The sequence below is a fragment of the Crassostrea angulata genome, chromosome 3, assembly GCF_025612915.1.
Source record: "Crassostrea angulata isolate pt1a10 chromosome 3, ASM2561291v2, whole genome shotgun sequence".
Lineage (NCBI taxonomy): Eukaryota > Metazoa > Mollusca > Bivalvia > Ostreida > Ostreidae > Magallana > Magallana angulata.
The window spans coordinates 51,742,210-51,762,812 of NC_069113.1; the positions used below are offsets into that span (position 1 = coordinate 51,742,210).

General features: G+C 31.5%; 2 protein-coding genes across 12 annotated transcripts in view; one reads left to right on the forward strand and one right to left on the reverse strand.

The window, feature by feature from the left end:
- The window catches only part of LOC128178233 (nephrocystin-1-like), a 34,760-nt gene extending 25,940 nt beyond the window's left edge, over nt 1-8,820 (reverse strand). For 2 of the 10 annotated variants that reach the window (XM_052845303.1, XM_052845294.1), the window contains exons 1-16: nt 8,663-8,820; nt 8,032-8,120; nt 7,072-7,132; nt 6,458-6,532; nt 6,308-6,369; nt 6,094-6,218; nt 4,265-4,406; nt 3,965-4,145; nt 3,773-3,867; nt 3,539-3,608; nt 3,382-3,418; nt 3,008-3,086; nt 2,449-2,491; nt 2,260-2,274; nt 291-375; nt 56-150 (exon numbers count right to left, since the gene is read on the reverse strand). In XM_052845303.1, the coding sequence (XP_052701263.1) occupies nt 56-150; nt 291-375; nt 2,260-2,274; nt 2,449-2,491; nt 3,008-3,086; nt 3,382-3,418; nt 3,539-3,608; nt 3,773-3,867; nt 3,965-4,145; nt 4,265-4,406; nt 6,094-6,218; nt 6,308-6,369; nt 6,458-6,532; nt 7,072-7,132; nt 8,032-8,120; nt 8,663-8,725 (1,317 nt within the window). In that variant the 5' untranslated portion in view covers nt 8,726-8,820. Of the gene's footprint in view, nt 1-55; nt 151-290; nt 376-1,032; nt 1,045-2,259; nt 2,275-2,448; nt 2,492-3,007; nt 3,087-3,381; nt 3,419-3,538; nt 3,609-3,772; nt 3,868-3,964; nt 4,146-4,264; nt 4,407-6,093; nt 6,219-6,307; nt 6,370-6,457; nt 6,533-7,071; nt 7,133-8,031; nt 8,121-8,662 lie in introns of all 10 variants that reach the window. The other 8 variants (XM_052845299.1, XM_052845298.1, XM_052845297.1 and 5 more) reach the window with 8 other exon arrangements.
- Nucleotides 8,821-8,997: 177 nt separating this feature from the next.
- LOC128178237 (dnaJ-like protein MG002 homolog) lies at nt 8,998-19,469 on the forward strand. Of its 2 annotated transcripts, XM_052845317.1 has the most exons (8): nt 9,039-9,111; nt 9,265-9,313; nt 10,782-10,917; nt 11,009-11,108; nt 13,036-13,232; nt 15,551-15,721; nt 15,813-15,902; nt 19,167-19,469. In XM_052845317.1, exons 3-8 carry the CDS (start codon nt 10,832-10,834, stop codon nt 19,321-19,323), a joined length of 801 nt encoding a protein of 266 aa, XP_052701277.1. In that variant the 5' UTR covers nt 9,039-9,111; nt 9,265-9,313; nt 10,782-10,831; the 3' UTR covers nt 19,324-19,469. The 2 variants fall into 2 exon arrangements, with proteins under 2 accessions (XP_052701276.1, XP_052701277.1); XM_052845316.1 differs by lacking the exon at nt 9,265-9,313 and having other exon boundaries at nt 8,998-9,111.
- Nucleotides 19,470-20,603: the final 1,134 nt, after the last annotated feature.

Consider the following 20,603-nt stretch of genomic DNA (forward strand, 5'->3'; position numbering starts at 1 on the left):
TTATGGGTGTATTTTCTATTTTTCAAAGGAGATTCCTTTATTAATGTCTTCTTACCTTGTTTTCTTTTGGAATATAAAACAGGTCCCGATAGGAAAGGTTGGAATCACTTAATTTTGGTGCAAGGTAGCTGGTCATTGTGTAAGTTTCATCTACAATATCCAAGGTTCTCAATTTATTGTGACTTTTTAACCATCAGTTGCTTTCTTAGAAGTTTTAAACCAGCTAAAAAACATTCTTTTTCACCATGAATGTTTGCAATAATATTGATGATTAATTCACTGACACTGACCTTTGAAGAACATTGGGCCGAGTGTTGAAGGTCTGAACCCTGAAGGAACAGCGCCTAGAGCATGCAGTACATCTGTCACACTGGTCTGCAAAGAAATTATAATCGAATGCATTTACTGGCTACAAATAATTGATTGGCTATAACATTGACCCAGGAATATGGGTCCAGCTGGAGTAGGTACATACAGTGTTTGTTGTGCTATCCACATTGGTAAGTATTGATAAATGTTTATGATTTTGCTAGAGTACATTTTAAAAAAAAGAGCATTAATTAAGTTAAATATGCCAGCAAAATATGAAAAAAACATGTCAAAAAAAGTTAATTTCTTTGATACATTATGTATGGATTTTTATTCATAACTGAGCCTAACCTTTCACTGTCAGGTACAGGTATTGGTGGACAGGTCTTTAAGATATATTAAAAAGCAGGCATTAAACAAATTTAAAAGAGAATAAATAATTCCAGTAAAATGTGAATTAGTATAAAGAAAAGGAAAAACAAACAGGGGACTGTTTAAACATTTTATACAAAGCATAGGTCTTACAAAATTAAACAACTTATCAACAGATATGGGGAGGATTGCAAAACAATGTGCGATTTTGGGAGGGGGAGTCATCCTTTCACTGAGTCAGCTAGAACATAGAATTCAAAATGAGGCACATAGAAAATATAACAAAGAAAATTCCCCTCTCCACATCTTATGTCAGTAGTAGCAGTGTGGTAAAATGTTAGAGACACTTACCTGTCTTTTCGCCTATAGAAATGGTCAAAAGGACAACACAGATCTTTTTTAGTATTTAGAAATATCATGTTATTCTCCAACCTACCAGTACATATATATACTAAAACTTAACAGAAATTTGGGCTAAACATGCAACTAATGTTTCATAACACTAACAATATGATTAAAGCCAAACAAAAGCATGACCAACTTAAATTTCCCATAGTCTTAACAATTTTTTTATCATAAAATATTCTAAGGGATTTTTTTTTTTTGCATCAGTTTTTGAAATAAACTTCAATGTAAAATCAAATCAGAACTGTGCTCCCATTCATCAAGTTTTGAGACAGATTAAAAAGCCATGCACTAGGCAGAATATTTAAAAACACCTTAATTGCTCATATCGAGTTCAAAAAGCAATGATTTAATCAATATGGAGCAAGACAGAATGAAACTTGGCTCTGATATACAAATATAATTCAGCTATCAATCAATACAGATATACAGATAAATATATATATACAGTAAAACTTGGTTATAGCAAAGTCCTTCGGACCAGTGAATTTACTTCACTATATCTCTACCGTTAACTGCTATAACGATATAATGAATTTGTAATAATTATTACAGTGAAATCGCTATACATTCAAATGTTTTCTATCATATGACTATCATTTGAACTTATTGCAGCATAAAATTAAGTAAATTCTTTGGAAACCTTAAATAATTGGATGTTAAATTGAAGGATTTATGCAAAAATAAACTCATTCAAAAAATTGTTGGTAAAGCTTATTTTTTAAAACTATAAAACACATCATTGTAAAAGAAGAAAATTTCCCTATTTTTTATCTGTACAGGACTCAAAATCAATTCCCTATATCTGTAAATTCATTCATTATAACCATATAGGTTTGCAAGAATTTCTTAAGAATTTCGCCAGGGACTTCACAAAATTTTGCTATATCTGAGAATTTGCTACATCTGAGATTGTAGTTAATGAGTTTTACTGCATACAGATATATACTTTTTTAAAAATAAATCTCTCTATTCACATTTTGCTATGTAATAGTTGACCAGCAACATCAAATATCACTCTGTAAATTATAAATGTACATGTTAATGTGAATTTTTCATATCATGAATGAAACATGAATGAAGGGCTTCTATTCTAGGATAAAACAAAGCATACTTCTGGAATGGTGGATGTGTGTGTGCCTTAGGACATGAACAGTTACTTGTATTACTTACTAACTCATGGTCTCTCTAAGCACATAACATTTCATTTTAAATAATATCACAATGCTATGACCAAACAAACAATAGTACAATAATTATTCTACATTCTTATTACCATGCCTATTATAAAGCTGTTTGATTTTGTTTTAAATTTATAAATATTTTGAAGACTATAAATAAATCTGATGCAACAAGACTTACCTCCCCTAGAGCTTTCTTGATGCTTCCCCATCCTTTTCTAGGACTGAACAATTAAAAGAAAACAGTCAATAATCATAGGAAAAGTGCATTTCTAAGTTGAACTTCATAGATGAAGAATGAAATTCAATGTGTAAGTATATAATCATTGCTGTAGTAAACCCAATCAACTGACTCTGTGATAAACTCCCCAATGTTGGTCATGAAAACTGGCCAAGATTATCAGTGCTATATGAGGATTTGTTTTAAGTTTGCTGGCCAACGACCACATCAAATGTATGTAAGTTATAATACCATTTAATTTTTATGAATTGCAAGTTTTTGAATAGTTTGAAGGGATATATATATTTCAGGACACATTTGAAAGCAAAATAGATACATTTTTTTTGAAAACTTGTCAGGTGAGAGGCACCCAGGCAATTCATTAAATTGTGCCAACACAAATTCTCATGATTTCCAGACATGAAAGGAGATGCTTAATAGAATTGACTGCTTCAGCTATTCTATCTGTATATGGTCAAGATCGCAAAAAGCATGAGCCCTGTTGGCCTTATAATAATACCTGGTCTTCGTTTTTGTGTCTTCATCCTCAACTTCATCTTCATCTTTTTCCTCATCCTCCTCCTCTTCTTCTTCTTCTTTAATGATACATATAAAAAGAATAGAGCTAGGTTATAAACCTCACATCATTCTTAAATAAGCATGATCATGTATAATTTGAGGCAATTTGTTTCAAGTAAGTTAACAGATAAAAAATGAACATGTATGTATTATGATCATATTCATACAGTAGTTAAATGTAAGAAAATCTTTGAAGACTTATGACATGATTTATTAAGAGTAACATCTCCATTCATTGATTTAAACAATCAATTGTAAATGACCGGTATCATAATACCTTCTATCATTCTATCATGCCATATATTATAGACTTACCATCATCTTGCTGGACATGTTTGTATTTGTTGTGCATCTACAAAATGTTAGTTAAAATGTTGTTACAAATAACACAGGTGGTTTTGAAGGTTTAAGAGAGAGAGAGAGAGAGAGAGAGAGAGAGAGAGAGAGAGAGAGAGATTTTGTTTATAAACACCTTTAGAAATGTTTTTGGGACAGTTCCTCTTTTCCCATCTGCATTTTCAGCCTCCCACCAACCATCCTCCCTGCAAACATTTTTCTTTTTTAAATTGATTTAAAAATAATCATAAAGACATAGTTTACATTTAAAGTATGGAAATAATTAGATCAGCCAACAATCCTAAAGACATAATGTCTATTACCAAATTTTCTTTTCAAACATTTGAGAGGTAAGAACTTGAAGTTGTACCTTGTATTAATGATGGTTAATATTTCTCCTTGTTTAAATGACAAATCCCCTTCCTCCCTCCCTTCATAGTCATAGAGTCCTTCAAACTGGAGGCCCTGTTATAAAAAAATATGTTTCAAGTAAAATGCTACCTTTCTCCCTAAGGAAATCTGCAACCTTTAGCAACTATAGAATTGAACATTGGATACTAACCTCAATGGTAGTTGGATCCATGTCTGTATCTCCCTCTTCTTTCTTTGTGGTTTCTCCCTCCTCATCATCTTCATCCTCTTCCTCCTCATCATCATCTTCTTCCTCCTCATCTTCTTCTTCCTCCTCTTCATCATCTTCCTCCTCTTCCTCTGTTTTTGCTGCTGATTTTGTTTTAGGTTTACTAAAAAATAATTTCCATTAAAGAAAAACTGTGACCATAGTAGGGATACATGTACAATATACTTGATGGAGCTTTATCTTTAAAACTTAGAAGCAAAGGTAATCATATGGAACACCCACCTCTCTGTCTTCATGGTGTCCTCTTCTTCTTCTTCCTCCTCCTCCTCTTCTTCCTCCTCCTCCTCCTCTTCTTCATCCTCATCTTTCTTTCCTTCTTTCTTTTTCTCCACTTTAGCTTTCTCTTCTTTCTTCTCTTTCGTATCTGTTTTTTAATGCAAGAAAAAAAATACTTCTTTTAAACTGGTGTGTAACTTTTTAAGTTACATGTACCTGTAACAAGTGAAATATGCTGAGTAACTATGCAATAAATGCTTTGATGATGTCCTATGCAAATTTCTCCAAAAATTCATTTTCCTTTTACATTCTTGATTGATATAACTTACATTAAACTTGACAAAATATTTTTTTTCAATATATTTAATATAATATATATATTCATTTTAATATATATTTATATTCAGTGTAAATTTCCCCATATGTTTACATCGGAAATCTGTGATATTCATTTTTCTATATTTACATCTATTTCCTATAGAACAATAGAAACAGCCAGACTGAAATCTACACGCCCTATTTATCGATTGGTCGAAATCTACAGCAGCTGAAACTGACAGGACTGAAATCAACACACCCTATTTATCAATTGGTTGAAACCTACAGCGACCTAAGAAAAATAGCCTACTGCACAAAATAATCATGATGATGTCAGACTCAAAGTCTCACAGGAGACAATTTGGCTGTTTCTTTTAGCTAAGTTAAAACATACTGATGTACATTAACAGTAATTTATTGGATTTTACTTACTACTGTCTATAATTAATTCATCAATTAATTAAAAGAAAGACGTGAATATAAACAATAAAATGCTATCTTTAATGATTCATGTGGGTTATGAAGGTAGCGATCATTGCAGAAAAATTTACATAACCCGCTAACGCGCTTTATGTATTTTTTCACCTGCAATGTCGCCACCTTAATATCCCGCATGAATCTCCAAAGAAAGCATTTTATTGTTTAAATAACACACCAAACCTGACCATAGCGTATGAGCAAAAGTAAACGTCATAATGTGTTTTAAATAGATTTATTATTGTAAGACCACATGAAACCTTCAAACTTACATAATCAATTTGATATGTACTTATGAAAAATAATCGTTTAAACATATATATTTCTTAATCAATAATAAAAAAAGATTTTCCTCAAAAAAAATTTTTGGCACAATATTTTTAGCTGCAGAAGTGACTCAGAGGTAAAAAAACAAATGAATATGGCTGTTCCATCTTTTAAACATATTCCTGACTAACAGCGTATATACAAGTAATGGCTTTAAAGTGATGATACACAAATAATCTACAAATGAACAACAATATGAACATAAATAAATGCACTGAATGCTTATTTTTGGATATTGACGGTCCTATAACACACCAGGCCATGTAGATAATTTTTCATATTGCGCAAACACACAATATTTAATTTGTCTGCAAGGCCTGTTATAGGACCGACAATATCCAAAAAAAAAAAGCATTCAATGCTTAATACATTCTGCATAAAATTTATTTTATGAAAATAAATAATATCCTATTTAATTTCTTTTATGTAATGAAACTGTGAAATTCTCTCTGGTGTACATGACAAATCACTGTAGATTTTGCTCTACCAAAAGCTAGCAGGTACATTTTTTAATCCTAAATAACACATGAAAATGTAAAGCAATGATACAATTGTTTCAATGGTTCACCCTCTTTAATGCAAAATTACTTACATGTATTTCCATTTGTTATAGCTGGTACTAAATGTAGATATACCTCTGCATAAATCTATGACAGACCTTTGATCTCCCTGTATTAAGATATTCATAAGCCATTAAAGGGGTTTAAGTATACCTTGTTTTTCACTTTCTTCTTCCTCTTCCTCCTCCTCTTCTTCTTCTTCTTCACCTTCTTCCTCCTCCTCTTCTTCTTCTTCTTCCTCCCCACTTTCCTCTTCTTCTTCATCGCCTTTTAACTCCCTGCATTAGGAAACATGATAGTCAATTGTAGGAATTCAAACCATAATGATATTGAATTGCATTAAGGCACAAAAGCTCACAAAACATACTTAAGGTATTCTTCCCCTTTTTCATCAGGTAGAAGTTTCTTCATCTGTGTGTCCAGCTGTGTCTGTAGAGAGAGTTCACAACCTGTCAGATTTCACTCACAAAAAAGACTCTCTAGACTCTAAATGAACAGTGGGTGGGGGTACACTTACCTGCCACTTCTCTAGTCTTGTAATCTCAGCCTTCTTCTTGTTTTCAAAACCTTTTACTTTAGCGGGTTCATTTTCCTGTCAGATGATTAAAACAATACGCAGATATGAATAACCACTCTACATGTATGATTCATTTTTATCATTCCAGATTGTTATACATCAATCTTAATTATCAAATTATATGTATTTGCTTTATTTTCATCGGTCATGGAAAATTTCTTTACGATAATTAATACATGTACATAATTATGTAATGATAACTGAATTTGTGACAAGTAAAATATTTAAAAAAATGTAGACAAGATTTATTACAACAGACTATCATGGATAGAGTTCATGTAATTTACTGTTGATAAAACTAAATATGTCAAAGAAATCAATTGCTTTAATATTTACCTGCAACTGACTAACTTACAAATCAATTCTGGAAAAACTTTTGTATATCACATAAGAATTCAAATGCATGTTTATCTTCTGATAGATTTGCATGGGGGTATACAATTTAACAGTCATTCATCGTAAATTATTCATAACCTCATGACCCAAATTTCAAGTTATAGGATTGATACAAGATTAGATCTCAGTATCTGACAAACTTATGAAGAAAGTTTTACCTCGTCTAATTCATTAGCTGCTTCCAGGTACTCCTCTACTTTCTGTTTCATTTCATAACACCTGCATTGAGAGAAATGGAATTAACTAACATGTTATAAGACAAAAAAATAATTACCCATAACCTCTAAAATAAAATTAATAGAAAGTTTTATTTCTCTTTACATTGCTGTAATACACAGCTAGAGGTGGGCAAAGCCCACCTCACAAAGCGCGGATTAATGGTAACACACATATATATATAATAAGAAAATCAGTAAAAAGTGAGAGTTAAATCAGGGGTACTAATGGCTTAATTATTTTCTTCCAGCCCTGGGCGTGCCATATTCGCCATCAAAGATCTAATTGTACAAAGATACAATAGGGAATTTTTGGTCATAAATTGGGAATATATAAGGAAATTCTCAAATCAGGCCCCAAAAAACACTGGTATGTCTTATCAAATTAACAGATGGAAAAATTTAAAAAAGAAACCAAGGAACTGATCTTTTTGTAACTAGCTGAATAAAGTATTCAATTTTTTTCAATTAAATTGATAAACAATGAAAGTAGAAATAAAAAATTTTTGGAGTCACGTAACTCTCTTTGGCTATTTCCGAAGACAAAACTTATACGTTTTACGTATGAAACATGACATCACAATGTACACTGAGCATGCATCAAATAAATTGTTGAACAAAAATCAAAGTGCACTGTGTTAAATCTACGCTCCATCAATCGGCCACACCATTTACATATTACCGGTAATATTTAAGAATCATTTTTATCATGTAACAAGTTTGTCCTGTCATACACATCATAAGATTAACATAACATTGACAACAGAATATAAACATGTTCAACAATATCACTCCAATTACATAAACTTTAAACACATACTGCATGTGAATATTCATATTAAGTGTGTATTAACAGTTTTATTGATCCTATTATATTCAAACATTCATCAGTATTGGCCTCACCCTTTAAACTGTTCTTTAAGTTTTTCTTCATTATTCTTTAATTTAGAATTCCCCAATAACTTTGTGCTCTCCTTTATCTGCTTTTCAATCTGCAAAAAGAAAATATAAATCAACAAATAAGTAGCTGTTGGCATATACTATGGGTATAGCAGAACAAACATGCAAATATGTTTGTCAAATGTTGATACAAAGATAAAAGTTACATATATTTCTTAGATTTTTATCATAAGATTATTTCTTTCATATTTGATATTGTTAAATTAAACATGATAAATTATTATCAGATGAGGGAAAGCAATCAAGTAAGTGGCATGGTCTTTGCTATTCATTTTCATACTTATTTCTCCATCTAAGAATCAATGCTTGGATTTTAAATTTGTACCTGACAAGTTTAAACATGCATTGTGTGCTTCACAAATGTTGTCAAATCAATGTGACAGAACTTAACACAATATTCAAAATAATAATTTTAAATATGCAGTGACCATGATCTGTGTCAATATGGTGTCAAGTTGAAACAATTAGTAACTATAGATAATAAATTTCAAGGTACATGTATTGGAGCATAAAACGCGTGTACACAGTTCATCACAACAAACATTCTACAGACAATCCTTTAAAATAAACATACCAATTTCTTTTGACCATCAACTTCTTTTTGGTGTTTTGCCAGTGGTCCAAGTTCTTTCCCCATTTTAGAATGTTGTTTTTACACTTATTTCATATTCATCAAATTCAGATTTTGTGTTTCGCTGCCATTTGTAAACAATGCAAATGTAAAATCTAAAAACGAAAAAAAACAGAAAAATCGGGAATGCGATTTCGTTTTCTGTTTCTTCGGAATCTGTGCAAGTTTGATGTAATTGTTTTTATCACTCAATATTATTGCTTTCTATACAATCTTTATTTTAAATAAAAATTAAAGTAATTTAATTTAATTTTTTTTTCGGAAACCAACGGACTATATAACTCACTATTTAGACAATTTGTTTTGCTTCCGGTTTGATTTCATAACATTTTTTGACATCAAGAAGTCACGTTTGAAGAATATTTCAGTCTTTGTGCCGGATTGTATTTTTTGTAAGTGCATTTAAATAATTTACGTTTCTGCAAAACCAGCTTTTGAAATTGGTACATTGTACGTTGAAGGAAAAGATTAAACGCAAATATACTTTTAATCTACTGAAAAATAGAAAGAAGGAAAGCATAATTGGAAACCTCAATTTTATTTAGTGAGACGAGAGAAATTTATTAAAGTGAACGTGCAAAAACTATCAAAAAGGTTGGTTTTAATTCAATTGTTTACATGTTTTTTTGAAGAAGTGCACACATTGTTTTATAATTATCTTAATCACCCTTGAATGGATCCAATTAATGGATCTGATTAGATAGAATGTTCTATCGTTAAAATAACATATGTCCTACAGACCCGGTTTAAAGATAGAATTCGTCCCATATACTCGCTTCGTAGCAAATAAAAAAATTATATCGCTTTATCTGGCCTAAATTTTCATATGATTGGTCTCAAATACCTATAATGTTGCTCTTTTATAATCCCATATTACCACATTAACTGTTTTTGAACGAAATTACTGCCACTTTTAACATCACGTTTGAAAATTCGCTGTTTATGGTCGCCATGTTAATGATAAAATCCGAGACATTTCGAGTGCGATTTCCGACAAAATGGCAGGCAAATTCAAACGTGTATTTTAACAAAATGCCTTGGTACGACTCATTAAATGGATATTTTGTGGATTAAACCAAATATGCATGTTCATAAAGGTTTGTAATGTATAAAAATGTGTTTTTGCCCATGCAGATTATTTTTAACAGACTTAAAATCTACGCGAAGCTGATCCGCATTGTGGCTGCTACATTGCAAGTATACATGTATGGGACGAATTCTTACTGTGACCTGAGCGTAGCCTGGTCACAGTAAGATTATTCTTTCTAGGATCCAATATACATGATATTAGAAGGAATAATCTTACTGTGACCAGGCTACGCCCAGGTTACAGTAAGAATTTGTCCCATATACTTGCAATGTAGCAGCCGCAAAGCAGATCTGCTTCGCATCGATTTTAAGTCTGTTAAAAATAATCTGCAGGTGAAGAACACATTTTTAAATATTACAAACCTATTTGAACATGCATAAGTAGTTCAATCTTCAAAATATTCCATTTTATGGTTCATACCAAGGCATTTTGTTAATAATTATACACGTTTGAATTTGCCTACCATTTTGTCGGATATCACACTCGGAATGTCTCGGATTTAACATTAACATGGCGCATTGGCGACCATAAACATCGAATTTTTAAATGTGATGTTAAAAGTGGCAGTGATTTTGTGCAAAAGCAGTGATTTTGGTAAAATAAGATTATAAAAGAGCAACATTGGAGGTATTTGAGACTAATCATGTGAAAATTTGGGCGAGATACAGCTTGTTATATTTTTTTATTCGCTACGAAGCGAGTATATGGGATGAATTCTATCTTTAAACTGGGTCCCTAGGACATCTGTCATTTTAATGATAGAACATTATATCTAACATGATATATGAAAGTCTGCTACTTCATTCATATAACCTTGCCCTAGTCACTGTAGATCATAGCAAGATTAATAACAATGGGCATCATCTTTCAAATTCTAAAATGCCCTAACTTTTTTGTTTAGTTCTACTATTTGCGATCTCTTTTTTATTACTTTAAATTGTGTTACAAAAATCTTTAATATTGCAATTATAGTGACTACAATCATGTGACCATTGAGGATACTGTGCAGATAGTCTCAGAAAATGGCTTCTTATTCACTACTTCGTTCTTTCAACCAACTTGGATGGAAATGCAGGATGGCACCAAACATATACAGTACCTCAAAAAGGTCGGTAAACCTTTCGAATTCAAAGCTTGCAATATAGGATTTGCATTCATTTGGTAATTTTTCAATATTTTATAATCCTTTGCTTTTCCAGATATTTGTCAAGCAACAGAACACACTATGAAATTTTAGAAGTCAGTAAGGATGCAACAGATGAAGAAATAAAAGCAGCTTACAAAAGACTGTCAAAAAAGGTAACAATTGATACTGTAATCACTGAATAAACTGGAACTATAGCAATGCACACTGTTACCTAAATGTGATAGTCCAATGGTTTTGTTTTTCAAGTTTACAGATTTTTATTCCATGTATTGGTGTCCTACTTAAAGCTTTTGCTATTAATCTTTTGAGACATATGTATTATATTACAGCTGATATGTATGCCATTTAACATACATTGTACAAATATGCTTATTCTTAATTTTTTGTTTGGAAAACAGAATAAATTATTATTTGGGCTACTGGGATTCATTTTCATTAATGATTGCAAAGTGACAAAGTATATGAACATATTCAATATATATTTGTTCAGTTATTAACTTTTGGATTTTTTTCACCAACTTGAAATTAATTGATTTGTACAATTAATCAGAATTATTTCCCTTGAATTAAGTTTTTTCTAAAAGTGATCGTACAGTAGATTATAGTTTACTAGGATGAAATGTAGGTCATATTGTAAAGTGTTCTTCTCATGTAAACCAAGATTTAAAAAAATGTTTGTTGCTAGAAGAGATGCTGACTCACTTAATGATATTCATCTCAAGCCATTCAATAATGATACAGAACACTAGACTTTTACCCGTGTGTGCACGGGTTGACATTGCATGTGATATCGGGCATTTACAAAATATATACATCGAAACACCGTATATTGTTGCCATTTGCATAACGAAACTTCAAGCCTACAATAATGCTATTAATTTCACTTCACTCTGTTGAGTTGGAATAATCTAACTGTGTCATGGGAAATTCCTTCATCACAGTCAAAATGCCTCCATCGTCGGAACCCACGGGTTTTCTATCCGTTACACTGCAGTGTAACGGATAGAAAATCCGTGGGTTCCGACGATGAAATGCCTCCCATATACCCATATTATGTAGCAGAAAATTGCTGAATCGCTCCAAAATGATTTTGGAGAAAATTAAGTTGCATTGAATATAACAGTCAAATTGTTCACAAAAACCATTTTGAAGCTGTAAATACATTTCCTCGAAAAGTTTAAATCTAAAATTGCAGAATCCAACATATTTCAACAACGTTTTTTACACATCTTGTTAACATTCAAAACTCTGGGGATTTTTTCTAGTAAATGCACTGTCTTAAAGTTATCTCCCGTATTTTCTTTGATGAACATAAAACAATTTCCAATGAAAATTAACACACATTTGTTTTATCGTTTCCAAGTTTATCCATGCTAATATGATATTGTGGAAACATAAAATAAAGAGCCTCTAGTGATTTAGCGTGAATGTAATGCGCATGCGCAAGATTGTAAAATCAAAAAAAAATTCAGATGATTTCCGTAATTTTTCGAGGAATTTTCGTTGATTATTAATTAAGGAAGCCTGATTGAGAAAAAATAAAAACAAATTGGTAATCTTCAAGTACCAATGATATTTAAAATATATAAAACAAAAGACAGCACTCTTCCAATTTATCAGTATTAAAGCTAAAAAATTCGAGTCTATTATTTTAATATAGTAGTATAGATACAGAACATGCTTGTATGAATACTTTTATTTTTATTCCATCTAAGTACAGGTGCAATGTATATTAATCTTTATAAGAACTGTTCATCAATGTTTAAGAACATATAATATCATTAAATATCTTCATCAGATCTCATAGGAGAATTTTCAAGGCAGTCTAGATCAAATAGTTTATCATATCAGCTTTTGTTGAAGTACTTTATTTGAACATGCATACAATTTGACTCATGTCAGACATTCTTATTATGCTATTGCATAGAAGTATCGAAAACCGGGGAGCAGATGGAAGTTCAAATTTTGTTAAGGATGTTCTACATATTGCATTTGTTGTCAGTTTGAACAATTTCCTTACCTCTCGTCTCTAAAATGATGCCAAATAATACTGACTGTAAATGATTTTTTTCTTTTTAGTATCATCCAGACACATCAACAGAAAATGATACCCATGACAAGTTTATAGAAGTAAATCAGGCTTTTCAAACACTCAGTAAACCAATAAGCAGAAGAGATTATGACTTAAAGCTGAAATATGGAACACAGCAATTTGAGTATAAAACACAAGAGGAGGTCAAGGAGAGACAACCTTCATGGAGAGAAAAACCTTACTGGTGTGTAATGAACACATTCTCGATTGCAATTGTTAAGCTGGTTTATTATATAACATAGTTCCTGTTCCTACATGAGTTAATATATCATTACTTCATGCAACTAGCATGGTACAAATCATTTTTCTGAATGATTATTCTGAATGATGTGGTAAAACTCTTCTTTTTTTTTAAATTCAGTTCCCCTTATATATGTGTTATTCTGGATGAATATTTCATCATTGAAAGGTTAATCATAAATATATTTAAGGAGGCTAGATAGTCATCAAATTGCCCATAAGTTCTATAATAATATTTTTGGTCATAAACTATTTGTTATACCTCAAGCATGAAGTTAAGAGGGCTGCGTGTATTATGTTTTTGACCCACCTGTCAGTCCTGGGGTTTTTTTTAAAGTACAACCCCTCTTTTAAACAGGTTTACCAAATTTTGTGAAATTATGTAGGTATTTAAGTCATAATGTGTAGATGTGCATACTACCATTCAGCAATGTATTGATGTGTATATTTAATACCAGGTAACTCTGATTCAATTATTTTTGGGGGCATTTGAGCTCTTTTGAACTTAGAATTTTGGTGGTATATATTTAGATATAGTAATGAACAGTTTGTAAGGCTTAAACAACAACTCCACTTTTAAACTGCTTCACCAAATTTCGTAAAACTGTGTAGGTATTAAGGACATAATGTGTAGATGTGCATATAACCAGGAAATTCCAATTCCATTATTCTGAGAACTCAGCATTTTTATACCCCCCGCAAACGAAGTTTGGGGGGGTATATAGGAATCACCTTTTCTGTCCGTCCATCTGTCCGTCTGTCTGTTCAATTCGTGTCCGGTCCATATCTTTCTTATGGAGAAACATTGGAAGTTCTTACTTCACACAAAGATTGCTTATGACCTAAAGGTGTGTCATGACCTTGACCCAAGGTCATTTGGGCAAGGTCAAGGTCACTGGCAGAAAAAGTGCAAAATTCTTGTCCGGTCCATATCTTTTTAATGGAGAAACATTGGAAGTTCTTACTTCACACAAAGATTCCTTATGACCTAAGGGTGTGTCATGACCTTGACCTAAGGTCATTTAGGCAAGGTCAAGGTCACTGGCTGAAAAAGTGCAAAATTCGTGTCCAGTCCATATCTTTTTAATGGAAAAACATTGGAAGTTCTTACTTCACACAAAGATTCCTTATGACCTAAGAGTGTGTCATGACCTTGACCAAGGTCATTTGGGCAAGGTCAAGGTCACTGGCAGAAAAAGTGCAAAATTCTTGTCTGGTCCATATCTTTCTTATTGAGAAACCTTGGAAGTTCTTAATTTACATCAAGATTGCTTTAAACCTCATTGTTTAAAAAAATCGGGCTCAGTATACCAATAATCCAAAATGTTTGTATATTAAATGGCTGCTTGACATGTGGAATTTTGTTTGATTCGAGTCATGTTTGTTAACATAATTTAGGATGCAAATGTCCTCGTGCATTAACAGATAACTTGAACTAAAATGGAATTTAAAGAATAGAAATTACTTTGTGTACTCATATTAGCATTAACAGTTTCAAAAAATAGAGCAGTTGTTATTTATAATAAAAGGACGGTGAAATAGATTCATCCAATATTTTCTATAATAGAAAAAATGCCAGTTATGATTTTTTTTTAGCGGGGGGTATCAATTGTGAGCTTGCTCACAGTACCTCTAGTTTAATTTAGAATTTTTTTGTTGTTAAAGACTTAAAGCAATATGAGTTGTTTTCACATCTATTTTAGAACTTTATTTTGCTGCAAAAACTTGCTAGTATGCTAAGTCTGTATGTAACTTAAACTTTTATGATAAATAAGATTTGAAAAAATCATGAATTTTTGTCAGAAGAAAGACTTCTCTTCTAAGGAATATATAGCAGTTCAATTTTTGTACAGGACGACAATAATTCAATTTTGCTTCAATTAAGGCTTCTTAACGGCTTTTCCCACAAAAATAAGGCTTACAGAAATTAAAAACCATGATATGTTTGTAAGTTTAGTAGAAAATAACATTTTAGTAAAAAAAAAAAATTCAGCATGAAAATTGTAGCTCATATTGCTGTAAGTACAGATTTCCACACTTGCTGGGAGTTTTGATGATTGTTAGGAGTTATGACTATTTTAAAATCAACTTAGTTATTTATGTATTTAATACATATCTCGCCATTCATATATGTGTAAGAGTAATGAGGGAGTGTGGGGTATGTGAGCTTGCTCATTTTTCCTCGCATTTTGTATGGAATAATAAACGACTGACTTTACGGGATACTTAAATAACATCTGTTTGTTTTCACATCTATTTTAGGGAAAGAACGAAGGAGGAGGATAAAGAATTTCGGGAGTGGTATTATAAGGAGTTTGGTATGGGGAGTCCCCACTCTCCTAATGTACCTGACCCCTTCTGGTTCCTGACCGGTAAACAGGCTATCCTATTGGCTGTAACGCTTGGCTTCTGTTTACAGTATGCAAGATGGAGGTAAGTCAGAAACTGGAATTACCCTCCAAATTAAAATGATTCCAATTTAACTTGCAAGTAACTTCATCATACAGTGGTTAATGTGTTGCAGGTGGTTAAAAACTCGGACAGACTTGATAGATTCTCAACACAGTAATAGAATGCAAAAAATGGAAAAGGAAAATCAAGACCAATTGGAATGGTAAATTTTGATTAACAAATTACAGTGATAAATGTGAAAACAAAATTATGAGTGAGAGTGGTGTTGGGAGTGTGTCCTTTATTGGAAGTATTAAAGTGAACCAGTCAGTCTATTTGGTGATGAGAGTTAAGATTATCACTTGTAAATTGGACAGTGTTTCTACTGTAAATACTTTTGTTATATCATTTCTTCCTGATGAAATCATTTCTATTCAGTATAAAATCAACATCCTGTATTACAATGTAGATTGCAGGAAGTGTATGAACTTAATAGCTAGTAATGTTTTGTTTTTCTCCTAAGTTTTGAGTGGGAGGAATATAAAGGCCAGTAAGTACATGCATGAATGTACTTTTTTGGTGGTAAAAGGAATATTTTGAAACCACAGAGAAAAATCAGCAACAAATGATTTATATAAGAGACCCACCTACTCCAATGATATTTAGGAACTTGACTTGTTATGTAGTCTCTATGTCTCCACTGCGAGAACCTTCTCATCGCTTTGATAGGGCCCAACAAATGTCCCTTTCAAATTTTTATTGTTTGTTGTTTTTTTTTTTAACAAACAAGGTCATTTATTTATGTTGAAAGTGTTTAACAGGCATATTTATTAACTTTTGTTTCCAATTTTCATCATCCAAGATATTTTTAAGCTCCGGTTGAATTAATTTTAATTACTTTACCCTCTCTTTTAAGCAGTTTTTCTGATATTATTCCTAATTAATTTGGTAGCTATTTTAATATTTCATATATGCAAATGTTAATCAACATTTCTTATACAAGTACTGACCGTACAGTTTTTCTGTTCGTTGAGCAGTTCAAGCCTGAACAGATCAGGACATGCGTAAAAATTTTTAACCAGAAAATTCTCACTAAATGAACTGAAAATAAACACCCTATCCCCATTTGCTGATAATTAATTAGGGTCCTTTTATGCATAAAAATGCAATCATCAATTCAAATTACCTGGTAAATCATAAATATGAACATAAACTTTACATATTCTGATTTAATGTCACCAGTGCTACGGATTAGATTCGATCCTTGGGATTTTTATAAGTTAATTTTGACATGAGGATAGTCCATAAATACTCTAACATGATGATTATTGTTTTTTGACAGAAGACATTTTAGTAAAACACTGGTGTCTGTCCACCAATCAAAAGGTGGTTCAACTGACACGTTTCAATTAAACTGGTTCACCAAGGCCACAGGTAGATGTAATCAATCATTTTGAAATTTTAGAGCCATTGGCAGACCCGTAGCTAGCTTGTCACTTAGACCTGTAAATTTAGAGGCATGAGGACATATAATGAGCTGTAAACAAGTTGGAGTGACATTTTTTATAACCTCACTTACAGATTCAATATTTTTTTCAGTCCCGAATTAGTGCTAAGTGTAATGTATTTGTTCCTTGGGGTTGAAATTTCCTCATTCTTCTAAGTCATGACTTTTATTCTGGTTTCATGAGAACTTGATGATTTAGAGTTTTGTTTGGCCCTCAGAAGGACAGTTAATTTAAAGACATAGTGAACATTTAAAATGGTTGGTTAGAGGATATGCAAACTCTGATTTGCTGATGCATCCTAGTAGTAAACAGTATAGATATCAACTCAGAAGTCACATATTATTTTATTTTTATATACCAAACTGGAATATATACACATGTACGGTACTTCAGCAAGTAGAATGGTTGATTTCGGTCATTGTCATATACATATAATATACTTTTCCCCCAATTAGTCAAATTAACATAGGAATTTATGATTGATTAGATTCCCTGTAATTTTTTTCTGTGTATTTAAAAGAAATGTAAATTCATTAATAATGCATTGCAAAAAATGTTATTTTCCTGTTGCAAAACTGTGTTTTCTGAAAACTATTATGCATTGCAAATATAAAAACGAACTACTTAATGTTTTGTATAATTATAAACTAAACCTCTAAATTTATTTATGTTACATAATGTCCAAATTAAAATAACTGTCCTGTTGGGTGAGTTTCCAATTATTAGAAACAGGTCTATATTCTAATGATATTTCAACTCTGTGACCTCCAATACAACTCTGTGATTCATACTCATGAAGGTCACGACATAAGATTCCATGCCAAACTCTAGCAAAAAAGGTCAATCTTTAGTGGGTGTTTCTGTTAGATAACAACACATGTAGTACAGAATGTGTAAATTACACCACAGAAATCAAAAGGTATAACTATCAAAGACCTTATTGTGCATTTTTCACTTAATTTACTTGTGTACATACATTGAATACTAAATTGAAAAGGGATATAATATTGTTTGGTTCTATAAAACAAAAGCATTTACCCGGTATGTGCATGTTCAGACACACTGTCCGTGATTTTGTAGAAAGTGCTTTTAATTAACGTATGTGACTTACAAAAGATGGACAGGTTCAGAGTCTTTTTCACCCTGTTTTCGTAGTTATCTACAGTTATTTAACATTTTACAGCATAGAGTATTTGGATATTCTTACCAAATTTTGCTATATCAACAAATGTCATTTTGAAAAATTTGAAATGTGACAGATTTTGCTATTAACAGGGGAATTCTATTTCTGTTCTTAAAAAAAAATGAAGCAGCCTTTTGAACAAAAAAAAAATAAAAACTGAGACAGGATTTTATAAAACCTGTATTTCAAAAAAATAATTATTGAGTAAACTAATCTATTTCAACTCAGCTATTCTATATTTATAAATGTATACTAATATTATCTAAGTTATTAGTTTTTACTGATACATTCATTAATCAACATTTGGCATTAAAAGAACAGTACAATTATTTCCATGTTGTGGGTGTTCATTTTTGGTATTCCCATTTAGTGTTGAACTGTGACCTACTGTTGAACTTCAATATTTCGAACACTGATGGATATCTCAAACACTGATGGATATCTCGAACACTGATCAATATCTCGAACATTGATCAATATCTCAAATACAATGAATGTGTTGAAGCAATTTAAATAAGTCCCAGCCACTTACTAGTATTTTTAAAGTATTTTACCCTCGATATCTTGAGTACTCGGATATCTCGAAGTTTTTAAACAGTCCCATCTAGTTGGAGACAGCAAAGTTTGACTGTACTATTAATAGTCTCTCACTCAGGACTGGTAGTTATTTTTGTGTTGAAATTGATTATCATACCTTGGTCATGTTTTGCAATTTAAGCCATAATGACAGTACATGGGGGTTTTTTTACAGTGTAATCATCAAATTTAAAAGAAGCATTTTTAATTTCTTTTATAGGATGCAGAGAGAAAAAGAAAATTTTGCCAACATGGTAGATAAAGAACTTGAAAAGAATAATGAAACAAACCTACAAACTTTACTTCACAAAAAAGAAAGTGTGTCAGTTCTCAATAGAAATGAAGGGGTAGCCATTCCAAATGTGACACCAGCCTAGCGATCAGGGATAAATTTATCTTAGGGATGTTCTTTGTTATAAAGGAATACTAGACAATCCAATGATATTATTTTAACATTATAGTGTGCTCAGTTGAAATGTCGAGAATGAGAGCCAGTTGATTTTTTAATTAAAATGAATTTTTATTTTTGTGTTGACTTTTGATTATTTTTCATTGGATTATTTATCATGCTGGTTGTGTTTGCATTTTAAGCTCTTTATTTCTTAAATTCAATACATTATCATAATTAATCAGAAAATAATGATGAGTGGATGAAGGAATCAAACTTCCCAAACTATTTTGATATTTAAATGTTATTTTATTATTCTTCAACGAGGTTGGATAACTCTTTATTTTGGGAAATGTTAGTGAACATCAGAGTGTTAGGTTTTGTGCAGGTTCAACCCTTCAGTTATATTGCACAATTTTAAAACAATGCTTTATTTTCCCATTTTTTTCCCCATTTTTATTCGGCCGTTAGATCTTTTTTTTTTTTAATTTGACCCTTTGTTGTATAAAAATAGAATCAAAATAGATACTACGCTATCCAGAAGTTTTACAGTTGTATCATTAAGGTTGTTTGGGTCACCTCCTTATTTTTGCGTACATGTACTTCCTATCGAAACAAACAATAAAATTAATTAAGTATGATTTCATATCCTTTTTCTTTTCCAAAACAACAAATCTCTAAGTCACGAATTTGAATCGCGCTTGGGATTTTACATGTATCATTTTTACCTTTCCCAAAAAAATTTAAAACATACTTTTTGGTCAAATATTCTAAAATTTGAAAACTCTAACACGGTGGGAGTATTTATTTATATATGTACTTTTATCCTCAGTGATGTCGTCAGGTGTCCACTACCAGCCTAATATTCGCATTATGCACTTGTAGCTATTAGAAATTCTTTGAATCAAGGATACGTTGATACTTGATGTGTTTTATTTTACTCGTAATAAAAAATATGTTTCCATTTAATTAAATATATTTATAAACGTGTATTATTAGATAGGAGTTAATTTTTTTTATTACGAGAAAACTATATTATGCCCGGTCCCTGTGGGTTGTGCAATGTTACTTTATTGCAAAGTTCCAAAATCTCAAAATTTTAAAAGAAAAATAAAACAGTTGCAGCGAAGACTAATTGACTTAATTAAAAATGTGAAATCGTCGCTTGAGAACCATAATGTTCTATGTGCGATTTTTGAAAAAAAAAATGAGTTCTATACATCACTGTTATCCTTACAATTAGCCCCCCGACTTTAAATAAAAAATAGA